Here is a 17,038-nt window from a genome sequence, read left to right as displayed (position 1 = left end):
AAACGGTCTACAGTGGTCAGTCCGTGGGGAGTTTCCAGGAGCTCTGGACCTGAGTCAGCTGTTGTTATTGTGCAGAGCCATATAGTGTAGAAGGAGAATAGACAGGTCCTCTGGCAGCCTACTATCGACTGACAGGCTACTGTCGCTTAGCTCCAGGTCAGGTCCAATGGAAAGAGTTCAGGATCTGGGAGAGGAGAGAGGGGAGAGGGAGACAGAAGGAGAGATAGAGACAGAGAGAGAAACAGAGAGAGAGATAGAGACAGAGATCGAGATAGAGACAGAGAGAGAGAGCGAGAGAGAGGAAAAGAGGTGAGAGAGAGGAGAAGAATTGAGAGAGACAGGAGAGCGAGAGAGAGGAGAAGAGTTGAGAGACAGAGAGCGAGAGAGAGAAGAGTTGAGAGACAGAGAGCAAGAGAGAGAGGAGAAGAAGTGAGAGACAGAGAGAGCGAGAGAGAGAGAGGAGAAGAAGTGAGAGAGACAGAGAGAGCGAGAGAGAGAGAGGAGAAGAAGTGAGAGAGACAGAGAGAGCGAGAGAGAGAGGAGAAGAGGTGAGAGTGACATGCAGGGTCTATTGCAGGGTTTGAGGTGTGTGATACGCTGACCACTCTCTCTTTTAGTGATCTTACATAATACTGACACTAGCCGTACACACACAGGATTGAAGAACCCACACACACACACACACACACGATGGAAGAACGCACGCACGCACGCACGCACGCACGCACGCACGCACGCACGCACACACACACACACACACACACACACACACACACTCCAACACCCACTATCCTCCTACTGTTCTCCCCAGAAGGTCTACCAACATGACTTCTACCAACTGTCCTGAGTGAGGACATGACTCAGATATCACAGTGTTCCTCAACTATAGCAGGGATGAACAGTGTTCCTCAACTATAGCAGGGATGAACAGTGTTCCTCAACTATAGCAGGGATGAACAGTGTTCCTATACTATAGCAGGGTAGAACAGTGTTCCTATACTATAGCAGGGATGAACAGTGTTCCTCAACTATAGCAGGGATGAACAGTGTTCCTATACTATAGCAGGGTAGAACAGTGTTCCTATACTATAGCAGGGTAGAACAGTGTTCCTCAACTATAGCAGGGATGAATAGTGTTCCTATACTATAGCAGGGTAGAACAGTGTTCCTATACTATAGCAGGGTAGAACAGTGTTCCTATACTATAGCAGGGTAGAACAGTGTTCCTATACTATAGCAGGGATGAACAGTGTTCCTATACTATAGCAGGGATGAACAGTGTTCCTCAACTATAGCAGGGATGAACAGTGTTCCTATACTATAGCAGGGTAGAACAGTGTTCCTCAACTATAGCAGGGATGAATAGTGTTCCTATACTATAGCAGGGTAGAACAGTGTTCCTATACTATAGCAGGGTAGAACAGTGTTCCTATACTATAGCAGGGTAGAACAGTGTTCCTATACTATAGCAGGGTAGAACAGTGTTCCTATACACTAGCAGGGATGAACAGTGTCCCTATTCTAAACAGTTAACAGTTAACAGCAGTAAAACACAACAATGTGAACAGTATCAGTGACCTCGCCATTGAAACACAGAAGCAAGATCACCAGTTGTGCTAAATTGGCGACAGTATGTCTCTCTGTGTTCTGTATTTACTCCAAAGGGCCCCATTGTTGAAACTGTGGACCCTGTGGGCCCTGGTCAAAAGTAGTGTTCACTATATCTGGAAATACAGGGCTATTTGGGATGCAACCTGAGATGCGTTTGCTGATTTCAAACTCCTCCCATCCTGATGTTGTCCTCTGTGTATGTCCTTGTGTCCAGTGTTTGAGAACAAGGACAAGATAGTGATCGTGATGGAATACGCCAGTAAGGGAGAGCTGTATGATTACATCAGCGAGCGACGGCGGCTGAGCGAGAGAGAGACACGACACTTCTTCAGGCAGATTGTTTCTGCCGTGCACCACTGTCACAAGGTAAGAGATACGCTGATCTGAAGTCTGTTTTACTCTCTTCTGTATGGTAAAGGCTAGGACCTGTGGAAGGCTGAGCTGATCCTAGGTCTGTGCCCTAAGCCAAAGGACATTTCGACAAGGAAAAGCTATGCAGCTGTCCCAACCCACACATATCCAATCTGTAGTTGGAAACCAGAGTTAAAGGGTACAGGACCCTACAGCAGACCAGAGTTAAAGGGTACAGGACCCTACAGCAGACCAGAGTTAAAGGGTACAGGACCCTACAGCAGACCAGAGTTAAAGGGTACAGGACCCTACAGCAGACCAGAGTTAAAGGGTACAGTACCCTACAGCAGACCAGAGTTAAAGGGTACAGGACCCTACAGCAGACCAGAGTTAAAGGGTACAGTACCCTACAGCAGACCAGAGTTAAAGGGTACAGGACCATACAGCAGACCAGAGTTAAAGGGTACAGGACCATACAGCAGACCAGAGTTAAAGGGTACAGGACCATACAGCAGACCAGAGTTAAAGGGTACAGGACCCTACAGCAGACCAGAGTTAAAGGGTACAGGACCCTACAGCAGACCAGAGTTAAAGGGTACAGGACCCTACAGCAGACCAGAGTTAAAGGGTACAGGACCATACAGCAGACCAGAGTTAAAGGGTACAGGACCCTACAGCAGACCAGAGTTAAAGGGTACAGGACCCTACAGCAGACCAGAGTTAAAGGGTACAGGACCATACAGCAGACCAGAGTTAAAGGGTACAGGACCCTACAGCAGACCAGAGTTAAAGGGTACAGGACCCTACAGCAGACCAGAGTACAGTACCCTACAGCAGACCAGAGTACAGGACCCTACAGCAGATCAGAGTACAGGACCCTACAGCAGACCAGAGTACAGGACCCTACAGCAGACCAGAGTACAGTACCCTACAGCAGACCAGAGTACAGTACCCTACAGCAGACCAGAGTACAGTACCCTACAGCAGACCAGAGTACAGTACCCTACAGCAGACCAGAGTACAGGACCCTACAGCAGACCAGAGTACAGTACCCTACAGCAGACCAGAGTACAGTACCCTACAGCAGACCAGTTTGCTCACACAATAAGACACATAATTGCCCTTCTGTGCCCATGTAGCAGCCCATCCCCCAACCTCCACCCTCCCCTTCCCTCAGGCCCTCTCCACCTCCAGGTTGAGTGCTGTTCCCTGGGGAGATGGAGAGAGGGTTGGCCCTTTGTCCTCCACAGTCCCTACAGCTGGAGGCTATGACTGATGTCATTACTGTAGGTCCTGTTGGAGTGATGTCATATCCCCAGCTGGGAGAGACTGAGGGTGCATCCCAAATATAGTGCACTACTATGGGCCCTGGTTAAAAAAGTGTGCACTATAAAGGGAATAGGATGCCAGCTGGGAGAGGATGACTGACAGATAGGGCTGGCTACAGCTGCTGGTGACATCCTGGTGAGGGAGTTGTCGGGGGGCAACCGTGACATCCTGGTGAGGGAGTTGTCGGGGGCAACCGTGACATGGTGAGGAGGGAGGAGCCGGACATAGAGATACAGTAGGTTAGGACAGGGCAGAGCTGCAGTGACAGACTGAAGGAAGTGTGGCAGAGTATAGATAGAGAGACAGGGAGGGAGGGACACAGAGAGACACAGAGAAATAAAGAAATGGCGAGAGAGAGAGGTCGACCACATCTGCCTTCCATGGTTAAGTGAATTATCAACACACAGTGCATGGTCAAACTGTTCATGTGGTTCCTCTGGTTCATGTTGAACCATGACCACACTTCCTGTCACTGGCTGAACTCCAAATGGCACCCTGATCCCTACATGCTGCACTGACTACTGCACTCATCTGGCCCAAAATAGTGCACTATGTAGGGAATAGGGTGGCATTTGAGATGTGGATCCTGTGTCCCACATGTTTAACAGCTGTTTAGTGTGTCACCCAACAACACGAGAGATGTTTATGAGAATACATTTTGTCATTGAGATGAATTAAAGATGCTAGATTTATATAGAACATGTGCCACTTGAAAATAACCATTGCGGATGAGCTCAGCAAACATGGTAGACAAAAGAAAGGTGTGCGTGTGTGTGTGTGTGTGTGTGCAGGTGTGCGTGTATGTGGGCGTGTGTGTGTGTAAATGGGTCACAGTTTAATTAGACTTGTCCTGTTTTGTCTTTGTAGAACGGAGTGGTGCACAGGGATTTAAAACTGGAAAACGTGCTGCTGGATGAAAACTGTAATATCAAGGTAAGATCTTTGACTTCGTAGAGATGTCAATCTCTTGTCTTTCATATGCTGTACTTCAACACAGCATCTTAGGGATAGGGACAGTCTCTTTACAGGTGCAATCAGGGATCTGCGAGTCTTATCCAAGAGTAATTTAACGTTGATTGTCATGCTCTTCTCTCCTCCAGATTGCTGACTTTGGTCTGTCCAACCTTTACCACAAAGACGAGCTCCTTCAGACGTTCTGTGGCAGCCCTCTGTACGCCTCACCAGAGATCGTCAACGGCAGGCCCTACCATGGTCCAGAGGTACGCACGCACGCACGCACGCACGCACGCACGCACACACACACACACACACACACACACACACACACACACACACACACACACACACACACACACACACACACACACACACACACACACACACACACACACACACACACACACACACACACACACACACACACACACACACACACACACACACACACACACACACACACACACACACACACACACACACACACACACACACACACACACACACACACACCACACACACACACACACACACCCTGTCAGGCCCAACCAGCCAGGCTTCACAGCCACTTCCCCAACAGCCAGCCCAGGTCAGCTCACTCATCTGTTACCAAACATAGACTCAGAATGACTGTGACTCCAGGATTTCACTGAGTCCCATCATTTCATGAGACATTAGGAGCTGCCCCTCTCCCACCCTACAGTAAATATGACATAATGACCCCTACACCACCTGACCCTGTGTCACCGCTCCCCCTACTCCCATCTCCTTTAGCTTCCTGACCCTGTGTCACCCCTCCCCTACTCCCATCTCCTTTAGCTTCTTGACCCTGTGTCACGCCTCCCCTACTCCCATCTCCTTTAGCTTCTTGACCCTGTGTCACGCCTCCCCTACTCCCATCTCCTTTAGCTTCCTGACCCTGTGTCTCCCCTCCCCTACTCCCATCTCCTTTAGCTTCTTGACCCTGTGTCACGCCTCCCCTACTCCCATCTCCTTTAGCTTCCTGACCCTGTGTCACCCCTCCCCTACTCCCATCTCCTTTAGCTTCTTGACCCTGTGTCACGCCTCCCCTACTCCCATCTCCTTTAGCTTCTTGACCCTGTGTCACGCCTCCCCTACTCCCATCTCCTTTAGCTTCCTGACCCTGTGTCACCCCTCCCCTACTCCCATCTCCTTTAGCTTCCTGACCCTGTGTCACGCCTCCCCTACTCCCATCTCCTTTAGCTTCCTGACCCTGTGTCACCCCTCCCCTACTCCCATCTCCTTTAGCTTCCTGACCCTGTGTCTCCCCTCCCCTACTCCCATCTCCTTTAGCTTCCTGACCCTGTGTCACCCCTCCCCTACTCCCATCTCCTTTAGCTTCCTGACCCTGTGTCACCCCTCCCCTACTCCCATCTCCTTTAGCTTCCTGACCCTGTGTCACGCCTCCCCTACTCCCATCTCCTTTAGCTTCTTGACCCTGTGTCACCCCTCCCCTACTCCCATCTCCTTTAGCTTCCTGAGAAAAGCCCTTCCTCGGTTTGACACAGCTGGTCAAAGAGGCCCAACCAACAATCACTGCTCTCTCTCTCTCTCTCTCTCTCTTTCTTTCTTTCTTTCTTTCTTTCTTTCTTTCTTTCTTTCTTTCTTTCTTTCTTTCTTTCTTTCTTTCTTTCTTTCTTTCTTTCTTTCTGGAGATAGGGGAGTAGACTTCCCCATAGACTAATCGTCCATTGTTTCCGAGCTAGCTGTGATTCCTGGAGATTATCTCAGCTAATCAGAGAATACAGCCTGTGTCCCAAATGAATAAACCTAAAGATACAGCATCTTGTTATTGTTTCTGTTGAAACACATTAAAGGGCCATTATCTTAGCCAGCAGACGGGTGTGAAAACAGTAGGAAGTGTACAATGACAAACCAACAGTAGTAAATCAGCAGCCTTGGGGAATGTGTGCTACTGAGGCCACCATACAAGAACGCTTTGGAGAAACTATGTGTTGTCTACCTATCACAAAGGTGTTGTATTGTAACTACCAGTGTGTTGTGTTTACAGGTAGACAGTATTGTAACTACCAGTGTGTTGTGTTTCCAGGTAGACAGTATTGTAACTACCAGTGTGTTGTGTTTACAGGTAGACAGTATTGTAACTACCAGTGTGTTGTGTTTCCAGGTAGACAGTATTGTAACTACCAGTGTGTTGTGTTTCCAGGTAGACAGTATTGTAACTACCAGTGTGTTGTGTTTCCAGGTAGACAGTATTGTAACTACCAGTGTGTTGTGTTTCCAGGTAGACAGTATTGTAACTACCAGTGTGTTGTGTTTCCAGGTAGACAGTATTGTAACTGCCAGTGTGTTGTGTTTCCAGGTAGACAGTTGGGCCCTGGGAGTGCTTCTCTACACCCTGGTCTATGGGACCATGCCCTTCGATGGGGAAGACCACAATAAACTAATCCGCCAGATCACCAACGGAGAGTACAGGGAACCTACACAGTCCTCAGGTACTAGTTTAACTATGTTGCTGTTCCTCTTTCTTTCTCTCTCTGTAGCTGTCTCCTCTCTCTCTCTCTCTCTCTCTCTCTCTCTCTCTCTCTCTCTCTCCGTAGCTGTCTCCTCTCTCTCTCTGTAGCTGTCTTCTCTCTCTCTCTGTAGCTGTCTCCTCTCTCTCTCTCTCTGTAGCTGTCTCCCCTCTCTCTCTGTAGCTGTCTCCTCTCTCTCTCTGTAGCTGTCTCCTCTCTCTCTCTCTCTCTCTCTGTAGCTGTCTCCTCTCTCTCTCGCTCTGTAGCTGTCTCCTTTCTCTCTCTCTCTGTAGCTGTCTCCTCTCTCTCTCTCTCTCTGTAGCTGTCTCCTCTCTCTCCCGCTCTGTAGCTGTCTCCTCTCTCTCTCTCTCTCTCTCTCTGTAGCTGTCTCCTCTCTCTCTCTCTGTAGCTGTCTCCTCTCTCTCTCTCTCTGTAGCTGTCTTCTCTCTATCTCTCTGTAGCTGTCTCCTCTCTCTGTCTCTGTAGCTGTCTCCTCTCTCTCTGTAGCTGTCTCCGCTCTCTCACTCTCTGTAGCTGTCTCCTCTCTCTCTGTAGCTGTCTCCTCTCTCTCTCTCTCTCTCTCTCTCTCTCTCTCTCTCTCTCTGTAGCTGTCTCCTCTCTCTCTCTGTAGCTGTCTCATCTCTCTCTCTCTCTCTCTCTCTCTGTAGCTGTCTCCTCTCTCTATCTCTGTAGCTGTCTCCTCTCTCTCTCTCTCTCTCTCTGTAGCTGTCTCCTCTCTCTCACTCTCTGTAGCTGTCTCCTCTCTCTCTCTCTCTCTCTCTCTCTCTCTCTCTCTCTCTCTCTCTGTAGCTGTCTCCTCTCTCTCTCTCTGTAGCTGTCTCCTCTCCTCTCTCTCTCTCTCTCTCTCTCTGTAGCTGTCTCCCCTCTCTCTCTCTCTCTCTCTCTCTCTCTCTCTCTCTCTCTCGTAGCTGTCTCCTCTCTCTCTCTCTGTAGCTGTCTCCTCTCTCTCTCTCTGTAGCTGTCTCCTCTCTCTCTCTCTGTGTAGCTGTCTCCTCTCTCTCTCTCTGTGTAGCTGTCTCCTCTCTCTTTTTGTAGCTGTCTGTTAGGGGTGCGTAACTGGTGGCATGGAAGTCAAACGCAGAAGAGCAGAACTTGGTAAATAGCCGGAGCCGTTTAATGAACATAACTACCGGCATACAAAAATAACAAAACACATGGGCAACAAAACACGTATCACACCAGTCACATAAATCACACGTACTTACAATAAACAATTCCCAACAAGGACATGGGGGAAACAGAGGGAACATATATATAACATGTAATTAGGGAATTGAAACCAGGTGAGTGTGACAACCAGACAAAACAAATGGAACATGAAAAATGGATCGGCGATGGCTAGAAGACCGGTGACGTCGACCGCCGAACACCACCCGAACAAGGAGAGGAACCGACTTCGGCAGAAGTCATGACACTGTCTCCCCTCTCTCTCTGTAGTTGTCTCCTCTCTCTCTCTGTAGCTGTCTCCTCTCTCTCTGTAGCTGTGTCTTCTCTCTCTCTGTAGCTGTCTCCTCTCTCTCTCTCTGTAGCTGTCACCTCTCTATTTTTGTAGCTGTCTCCCCTCTCTCTCTGTAGCTGTCTCCTCTCTCTCTATTTGTCTCCTCTCTCTCTCTGTAGCTGTCTCCCCCTCTCTCTGTAGCTGTCTCCTCTCTCTCTGTTTGTCTCCTCTCTCTCTCTGTCTGTTAAATAATTCCATAGATTGCTGCTAAAGTCTCTGTCCTCCTCACCTTCCACTCTCTCCCAGATGCTCGTGGTCTGATCCGCTGGATGTTGATGGTTAACCCGGAGCGTCGAGCCACGGTGGAAGACATTGCCAACCACTGGTGGGTCAACTGGGGCTGGAAGACCACTGTGTGTGACTGTGACATCCAGAATGACAACAGTGGCTGCACCTCTTCTCCAACGCTAGCACGCTTTATCGACTGGCAGAACCGCACCACAGAGTCACCCAGGGTGGCGCCGGTCAAGCCTCCCCGCTCGGAACCCCCAGCCGTGCCCCCCCATGCTGGCCGCCAGCGCCTGAGGAAGTCCAGGAAGGAGAATGATAGCGGAGCGCTCCACCATCACACCGCGTGGGAAGACAAAGACAAAGACAAACCAGGACTGAAGAGGCCCAAGGGGATCCTGAAGATGCATGTGTCTGAGCAGAGGTCCCACAGCCTGGGGGAGATCGAGCTGAGTCGCTCCCTGCACTTCCACGAGGGAAGGGAGCTGCCCTCCAGCCCCGAGAGGGATGAGGAGGAGGACGATGATCAGGATCGCCTGGGGGTCTCGCCGGCCAAGATGGTGCCCACCCTCCCCAAGAAGGGCATCCTGAAGAACAACCAGCAGCGGGAGTCTGGCTACTACTCCTCCCCAGAACGCAGTGAGTCCTCTGAACTGCTAGGGGGCAGCACCTCCATGGCCCCACCCGCCAGCTCACCAACAAAGAGGTCCATGGGAAGAAAGGGCATATTGAAGCGTAATGGGAAGTACGGCAACTCCACTTCCTTCCACAGTGGCTTGTCCAATATGGGCTACCACGGAGAGACTCAGGGGGACTCAGGCCTCTCTCGCAGCCAGAGTAGACCCTCCAGTATTGTCTCTGAGGAGATGGGTCTCTCCAGTGTTCCTCCCTTAATGGGAATGGATTGGTCTCCCTCGTCCCCGCAGCCCAACGTCAGGGCCTGTATGTCGGCTGAGGATCTACTCCAGCTGGCAGGCTTCAGACGAGGCCTCCAGACGGCTGCAGGGGGGCTCCATGGGGGGAAGGTGGGGACCCGAGGGACACCAGGGTCTCCTGGGGACGACGGAAGCTTCTCTCTGCTAGGAGACATGGATGATATGACCCAGGTCTACCAACACGCCCTGGACATCAGCAGCAAACTGACCTAGGGGAGGTGGAGTTGGGGAGTTAGGGCGATGGGAAGGGAAGTTACATGGGAAGGACAGACACTCACACTAGAACCCTAATTTCTGTGTTGTGAACTAGGCGTTCCAGCCATCTTAACGTATTGAATCTACCCTCTCAGAGGCAGTGCTGCTGTAAATCATTATATGTTCAATAGAGCTAAATAAGTATTGTATTATATGTCACTCAGAGACACAAACCATGCTGTGGTGAAGCTCATGGAAAACCTCCATTAGGTTTCCTAATACACCTTTAGAAGAAGGACTGTTGTCTCTGAATCCACTTACGTAATGGATATGTAGGCCGAATATTCATGTTTTCTCAATGTAATGGACAGTTAGGACTACTGTTCATGTTATCTCAATGTAATGGACAGTTAGGACTACTGTTCATGTTATCTCAATGTAATGGACAGTTAGGACTACTGTTCATGTTATCTCATTGTAATGGACAGTTAGGACTACTGTTCATGTTATCTCAATGTAATGGACAGTTAGGACTACTGTTCATGTTATCTCATTGTAATGGACAGTTAGGACTACTGTTCATGTTATCTCAATGTAATGGACAGTTAGGACTACTGTTCATGTTATCTCAATGTAATGGACAGTTAGGACTACTGTTCATGTTATCTCATTGTAATGGACAGTTAGGACTGGACAGTTAGGACTACTGTTCATGTTATCTCAATGTAATGGACAGTTAGGACTACTGTTCATGTTATCTCAATGTAATGGACAGTTAGGACTACTGTTCATGTTATCTCAATGTAATGGACAGTTAGGACTACTGTTCATGTTATCTCAATGTAATGGACAGTTAGGACTACTGTTCATGTTATCTCATTGTAATGGACAGTTAGGACTACTGTTCATGTTATCTCAACGTAATGGACAGTTAGGACTACTGTTCATGTTATCTCAACGTAATGGACAGTTAGGACTACTGTTCATGTTATCTCATTGTAATGGACAGTTAGGACTGTGTGTTATCTATTTATATTGTTGAAACAGACATATATTGCCTGTGTGTTTTGGTCATTTCAAGACGTACTGTAGTGTATGTACCCTTCAAGGAATGGTACTGAATAATAGTATTACTTGATTGAATTGACATGAAATCCATACGTGATATTTGTCCTAATCCAGCAGGACATCTATTGTACAGTATCACAGTGGGAAGGATTAAGAGCACACCGTGTGTATTGATATAAGTCTACTATATTGGCCATCCAAAGGAAGTGCCTTTATTAGTGCTATGTTATCATGTACTGTATTTCCTGAAGGTTTATGGAGGAACAGTTAGATAACCAACAAAACTCACCACATTAGACACTACTATAGGGAGACGATTCACAGAGCTGTGACCACGCACTCTCCTGAGTCTAAACAACTAGGACTTGTTCATGTTCGTAACCATTTGGTTTCACAGTAGAACTGCAGTTGTTTTGGAAATGGGACTGAAAGACAGAACGACTGAAAGAACAAAAGAAGGGTGGATAGACTTGTAGTCAAAACTTAAGTAGATTCACAGAGTTGTGGCTACAAGCTCTCCAGTCTACATGATTAGGTCATGTGTAGGTCGTATGATATTGAACTGTAGTTGTTTTAGAAAGAGAAATAGTGAAAAAAACAAGGGGTAGATAGACGTGAGTTAGTGGGAGGGGTTAACGGGTTGGTTGTGGAGGTCTTGTTTGTGGAGGGAAGTTGGGTGCTGGCCAAGGCTGTTACACCTCTTCCTCCCCAGACTGAAGACTCAGAGTGGAGCGAGAAAAGAGGGGGCTACTAGAGAGAGAGAGAGAGAGAGAGAGAAATATAGAAAGAAAGAAAGAGAGAGGGATTGTAGCTTAGTGTAGCTGGGAAAAGAAAGGGGTAGTAGAGAGAGAGGTTGAGTGAAAAAGGTCAAATGGAAAGAATGTTTGGAAGGGTAAAAGGAATTATGTTTCAGCTGACCAAATAAGTTCAGCTTTAAATTGGGAAGATATACAGTTCAACACATTGCAGTCATTGCAGTCATTGCAGCTGAAAGTCATTACAGTCATTGTAGCTGAAAGTCATTGCAGCTGAAAGTCATTACAGTCATTGTAGCTGAAAGTCATTACAGTCATTGCAGCTGAAAGTCATTACATTCATTGCAGCTGAAAGTCATTACAGTCATTGTAGCTGAAAGTCATTACAGTCATTGTAGCTGAAAGTCATTGCAGCTGAAAGTCATTACAGTCATTGTAGCTGAAAGTCATTACAGTCATTGTAGCTGAAAGTCATTGCAGCTGAAAGTCATTACAGTCATTGTAGCTGAAAGTCATTACAGTCATTGCAGCTGAAAGTCATTACAGTCATTGCAGCTGAAAGTCATTACAGTCATTGCAGCTGAAAGTCATTACAGTCATTGTAGCTGAAAGTCATTACAGTCATTGCAGCTGAAAGTCATTACAGTCACTGTAGTTGAAAGTCATTACAGTCATTGTAGCTGAAAGTCATTACAGTCATTGCAGCTGAAAGTCATTACAGTCATTGTAGCTGAAAGTCATTACAGTCATTGTAGCTGAAAGTCATTGCAGCTGAAAGTCATTACAGTCATTGCAGCTGAAAGTCATTACAGTCATTGCAGCTGAAAGTCATTACAGTCACTGTAGCTGAAAGTCATTACAGTCATTGTAGCTGAAAGTCATTACAGTCATTGCAGTCATTGCAGCTGAAAGTCATTACAGTCACTGTAGCTGAAAGTCATTACAGTCACTGTAGCTGAAAGTCATTACAGTCACTGTAGCTGAAAGTCATTACAGTCATTGTAGCTGAAAGTCATTACAGTCACTGTAGCTGAAAGTCATTACAGTCACTGTAGCTGAAAGTCATTACAGTCACTGTAGCTGAAAGTCATTACAGTCACTGTAGCTGAAAGTCATTACAGTCACTGTAGCTGAAAGTCATTACAGTCATTGTAGCTGAAAGTCATTACAGTCATTGTAGCTGAAAGTCATTACAGTCACTGTAGCTGAAAGTCATTACAGTCATTGTAGCTGAAAGTCATTACAGTCACTGTAGCTGAAAGTCATTACAGTCACTGTAGCTGAAAGTCATTACAGTTACTGTAGCTGAAAGTCATTACAGTCATTGTAGCTGAAAGTCATTACAGTCATTGCAGCTGAAAGTCATTACAGTCATTGCAGCTGAAAGTCATTACAGTCATTGCAGCTGAAAGTCATTACAGTCATTGTAGCTGAAAGTCATTACAGTCACTGTAGCTGAAAGTCATTACAGTCATTGTAGCTGAAAGTCATTACAGTCACTGTAGCTGAAAGTCATTACAGTCACTGTAGCTGAAAGTCATTGCAGCTGTAAGTCATTGCAGCTGAAAGTCATTACAGTCACTGTAGCTGAAAGTCATTGCAGCTGTAAGTCATTGCAACTGAAAGTCATTACAGTCACTGTAGCTGAAAGTCATTACAGTCATTGTAGCTGAAAGTCATTACAGTCACTGTAGCTGAAAGTCATTACAGTCACTGTAGTTGGCACTACACAACCTTGATAGAACAGCAGTGTGTTAGCTCACTGTGAGTGTTACATATAGATGGCCTTCTCTCTCTACAGCCTGTGTGCTGCTGGACCAGTTATATGTGCTCTATGAAGCGTGGCTTGGTGAGAGGGCATAACCTTCAGTACCACTCTAGAACAGAAATAACCCAGGCAATTATATGTTTCAGTGTGTTTGGGTTTCTCAAACACCACACGGTTGTTAAAATGTCTGGATTTGTGTCCCAAATGGCACCCTATTGAATGCAGTTCTATGGGCCCTTTGTGAAAAGGAGTGCACTACATAGGGAATGGGTTGCCATTTGGGACCACAGACCCAGACATTTAAACAACCGGGTGGTGTCCGAGAAACCCAAACACACTGAAACATATTAGTGTTGAGAAATCAATGGAGCCCCACTGTGGAAATGTCACATATGCCAACGGATAGCTCATCAAAATAAATCAAAATCAGCCAATGAATGCTTCTGAAAGGTCAGGGGTCTTTATGGCTCAGGGCCCAGAGTATTACCATAACAACCCACAGTCTTGTTAAGTATTGTTTGGCCTTTTTGTATTGTATGGACTGAAAATGTATTTTTTAACTGGATTTTACAGTGCTGAAAAATGATACTATGTTAGTATTTTCATAGGATTTGTTTTTAATCATGCTTCTGTTTTTGATTTTTCCAAAATATAGAAACATTGAATGGTTTTATTTTATGGGCAGAGGATGTGTACCAGGTCTGCTTTAATAACTGGAAGGGGTCCTGCCTCCTATGAAAACAGGGTTAGCGGTATGTGTGTATAAGGGACTGAAGAGGTTAAAGTTCAACAACAGTAAAGAACAAGTTGTAAACACACAAGTGATTCTCTGGAAGTCGTAAGACTGAAAACACACACATGCACGTGCCTGCGCGCGCACGCGTGCGCGCACACACACACACACACACCACACACACACACACACACACACCGAAGAATGTAATGGAAAAGAAAGGGGTGCCATCAAGTCTCAACAGGTCTAAGAGCCTCCAAGCTGCCCTCTGCCTAACTAGACAAAACAGATGTTAGCCTACATCTGTTTGTTAAAATATGTCATATAACTATAGGAAAACTTGACTAGATATTATCTTATGATAAAGTATTATAATGTTATTTAAGCTTTATTTTGCTGCTGTCTATTAATAGTGAAGTTATTACTGTACTGTAGTTACTATCTTGTTATCTAGCTTTTGTTTGTTACCATCACAGATGTGCTGTTCTGGTTTTTATAAAAACTGTTTCAGATTGTGTAATAGCGTTGTTCTCTACTGCGTATTACAGTGGAAATCATGTTTGTAGTCAGGAGAGTGAGGAAACCACAGATTCTCACAATATCTTCTTTCTGCATCATCTCAAATAAACAGCTCCATTTAAAAGTGAAGTCTCTTGTCTTCTCTGGTGTGTGTTCTTGCGTGCGTCTATTAAAGTCTTCCCATGCTGACTCTAGTAAAAGTCTCCCTCAGCAAAGGAAAATAAGTACTCCATGTCCCTTGTTCTCCATGTTCCTACATCTACACACCCACCATGTTCCTCTTACACTACCTAGTTGTCAAAACAACTTTATTATAGCTGCTAGCTTTGTTTTCTCTGATAGCCAGCAGGAAGAAGACATTTCACAGACCAGGCCAGTCCATATTTCTCACTGAGTAATGGCATTCTTTTGCGCCAACAATTTTTCCAAAGGTTGTTGAGAAGATAAAGGAGAAGGAGGGGTATTTAACACAGGAGGGGCTAGGTGTAGTCAACAGTATGTAATTTAACACAGGAGGGATAGGTGTAGACTACAGTATGTAATTTAACACAGGGGTGATAGGTGTAGACTACAGTATGTAATTTAACACAGGAGGGGATAGGTGTAGACTACAGTATGTAATTTAACACAGGGGGATAGGTGTAGACTACAGTATGTAATTTAACACAGGGGGGATAGGTGTAGACTACAGTATGTAATTTAACACAGGGGGGATAGGTGTAGACTACAGTATGTAATTTAACACAGGAGGGGATAGGTGTAGGATACAGTATGTAATTTAACACAGGGGGGATAGGTGTAGACTACAGTATGTAATTTAACACAGGGGGGATAGGTGTAGACTACAGTATGTAATTTAACACAGGAGGGGATAGGTGTAGACAACAGTATGTAATTTAACACAGGGGGGATAGGTGTAGACTACAGCATGTAATTTAACACATGGGGATAGGTGTAGACTACAGTATGTCATTTAACACAGGAGGGGATAGGTGTAGACTACAGTATGTAATTTAACACATGGGGATAGGTGTAGACTACAGTATGTAATTTAACACAGGGGGGATAGGTGTAGACTACAGTATGTAATTTAACACAGGAGGGAATAGGTGTAGACTAGAGTATGTAATTTAACACATGGGGATAGGTGTAGACTACAGTATGTAATTTAACACAGGGGGGATAGGTGTAGATTACAGTATGTAATTTAACACAGGGGGGATAGGTGTAGTCAACAGTATGTCATTTAACACAGGAGGGGATAGGTGTAGACTACAGTATGTAATTTAACACAGGGGGGATAGGTGTAGACTACAGTATGTAATTTAACACAGGGGGATAGGTGTAGACTACAGTATGTAATTTAACACAGGGGGGATAGGTGTAGACTACAGTATGTAATTTAACACAGGGGAGATAGGTGTAGACTACAGTATGTAATTTAACACAGGGGGATAGGTGTAGACTACAGTATGTAATTTAACACAGGAGGGGTTAGGTGTAGACTACAGTATGTAATTTAACACAGGAGGGGATAGGTGTAGACTACAGTATGTAATTTTACACAGGGGGATAGGTGTAGACTACAGTATGTAATTTAACACAGGAGGGATAGGTGTAGACTACAGTATGTAATTTAACACAGGAGGGATAGGTGTCGACAACAGTATGTAATTTAACACAGGAGAGATAGGTGTAGACTACAGTATGTAATTTAACACAGGAGGGGATAGGTGTAGACTACAGTATGTAATTTAACACAGGGAGGATAGGTGTAGACTACAGTATGTATTTTAACACAGGAGGGATAGGTGTATACTGCAGTATGTAATTTAACACAGGGGGGATAGGTGTAGACAACAGTATGTAATTTAACACAGGAGGGGATAGGTGTAGACTACAGTTTGTAATTTAACACAGGAGGGGATAGGTGTAGGCTACAGTATGTAATTTAACAAAGGGGGGATAGGTGTAGATTACAGTATGTAATTTAACACAGGGGGATAGGTGTAGACTACAGTATGTAATTTAACACAGGAGGGGATAGGTGTAGACTACAGTATGTAATTTAACACAGGGGGGATAGGTGTAGACTATAGTATGTAATTTAACACATGGGGATAGGTGTAGACTACAGTATGTAATTTAACACAGGAGGGGATAGGTGTAGACTACAGTATGTAATTTAACACAGGGGGATAGGTGTAGACTACAGTATGTAATTTAACACAGGGGGATAGGTGTAGACTACAGTATGTAATTTAACACAGGGGGATAGGTGTAGACTACAGTATGTAATTTAACACGGGGGATAGGTGTAGACTACAGTATGTAATTTAACACAGGGGGGATAGGTGTAGACTACAGTATGTAATTTAACACAGGAGGGGATAGGTGTAGGATACAGTATGTAATTTAACACAGGGGGGATAGGTGTAGATTACAGTATGTAATTTAACACAGGGGGGATAGGTGTAGACTACAGTATGTAATTTAACACAGGAGGGGATAGGTGTAGACAACAGTATGTAATTTAACACAGGGGGGATAGGTGTAGACTACAGCATGTAATTTA

At 45.6% G+C, this 17,038-nt stretch overlaps 1 protein-coding gene across 1 annotated transcript in view; it reads left to right on the top strand.

Moving 5' to 3' along the window:
• LOC106594971 (NUAK family SNF1-like kinase 1) overlaps positions 1-10,306 on the top strand; it is a 47,227-nt gene extending 36,921 nt beyond the window's left edge. The window contains exons 3-7 of the mRNA XM_045700161.2: positions 1,826-1,977; positions 4,159-4,224; positions 4,392-4,511; positions 6,593-6,725; positions 8,509-10,306. Coding sequence (XP_045556117.1) covers positions 1,826-1,977; positions 4,159-4,224; positions 4,392-4,511; positions 6,593-6,725; positions 8,509-9,638 — 1,601 coding nt within the window. The 3' untranslated portion in view covers positions 9,639-10,306. The remainder of the gene's footprint in view (positions 1-1,825; positions 1,978-4,158; positions 4,225-4,391; positions 4,512-6,592; positions 6,726-8,508) is intronic.
• Positions 10,307-17,038: the final 6,732 nt, after the last annotated feature.

The sequence above is a fragment of the Salmo salar genome, chromosome 17 (genome assembly GCF_965601325.2).
Source record: "Salmo salar chromosome 17, fSalSal1, whole genome shotgun sequence".
In the NCBI taxonomy this organism is placed as follows: domain Eukaryota; kingdom Metazoa; phylum Chordata; class Actinopteri; order Salmoniformes; family Salmonidae; genus Salmo; species Salmo salar.
This window is presented reverse-complemented; position numbering and strand designations above follow the sequence as displayed.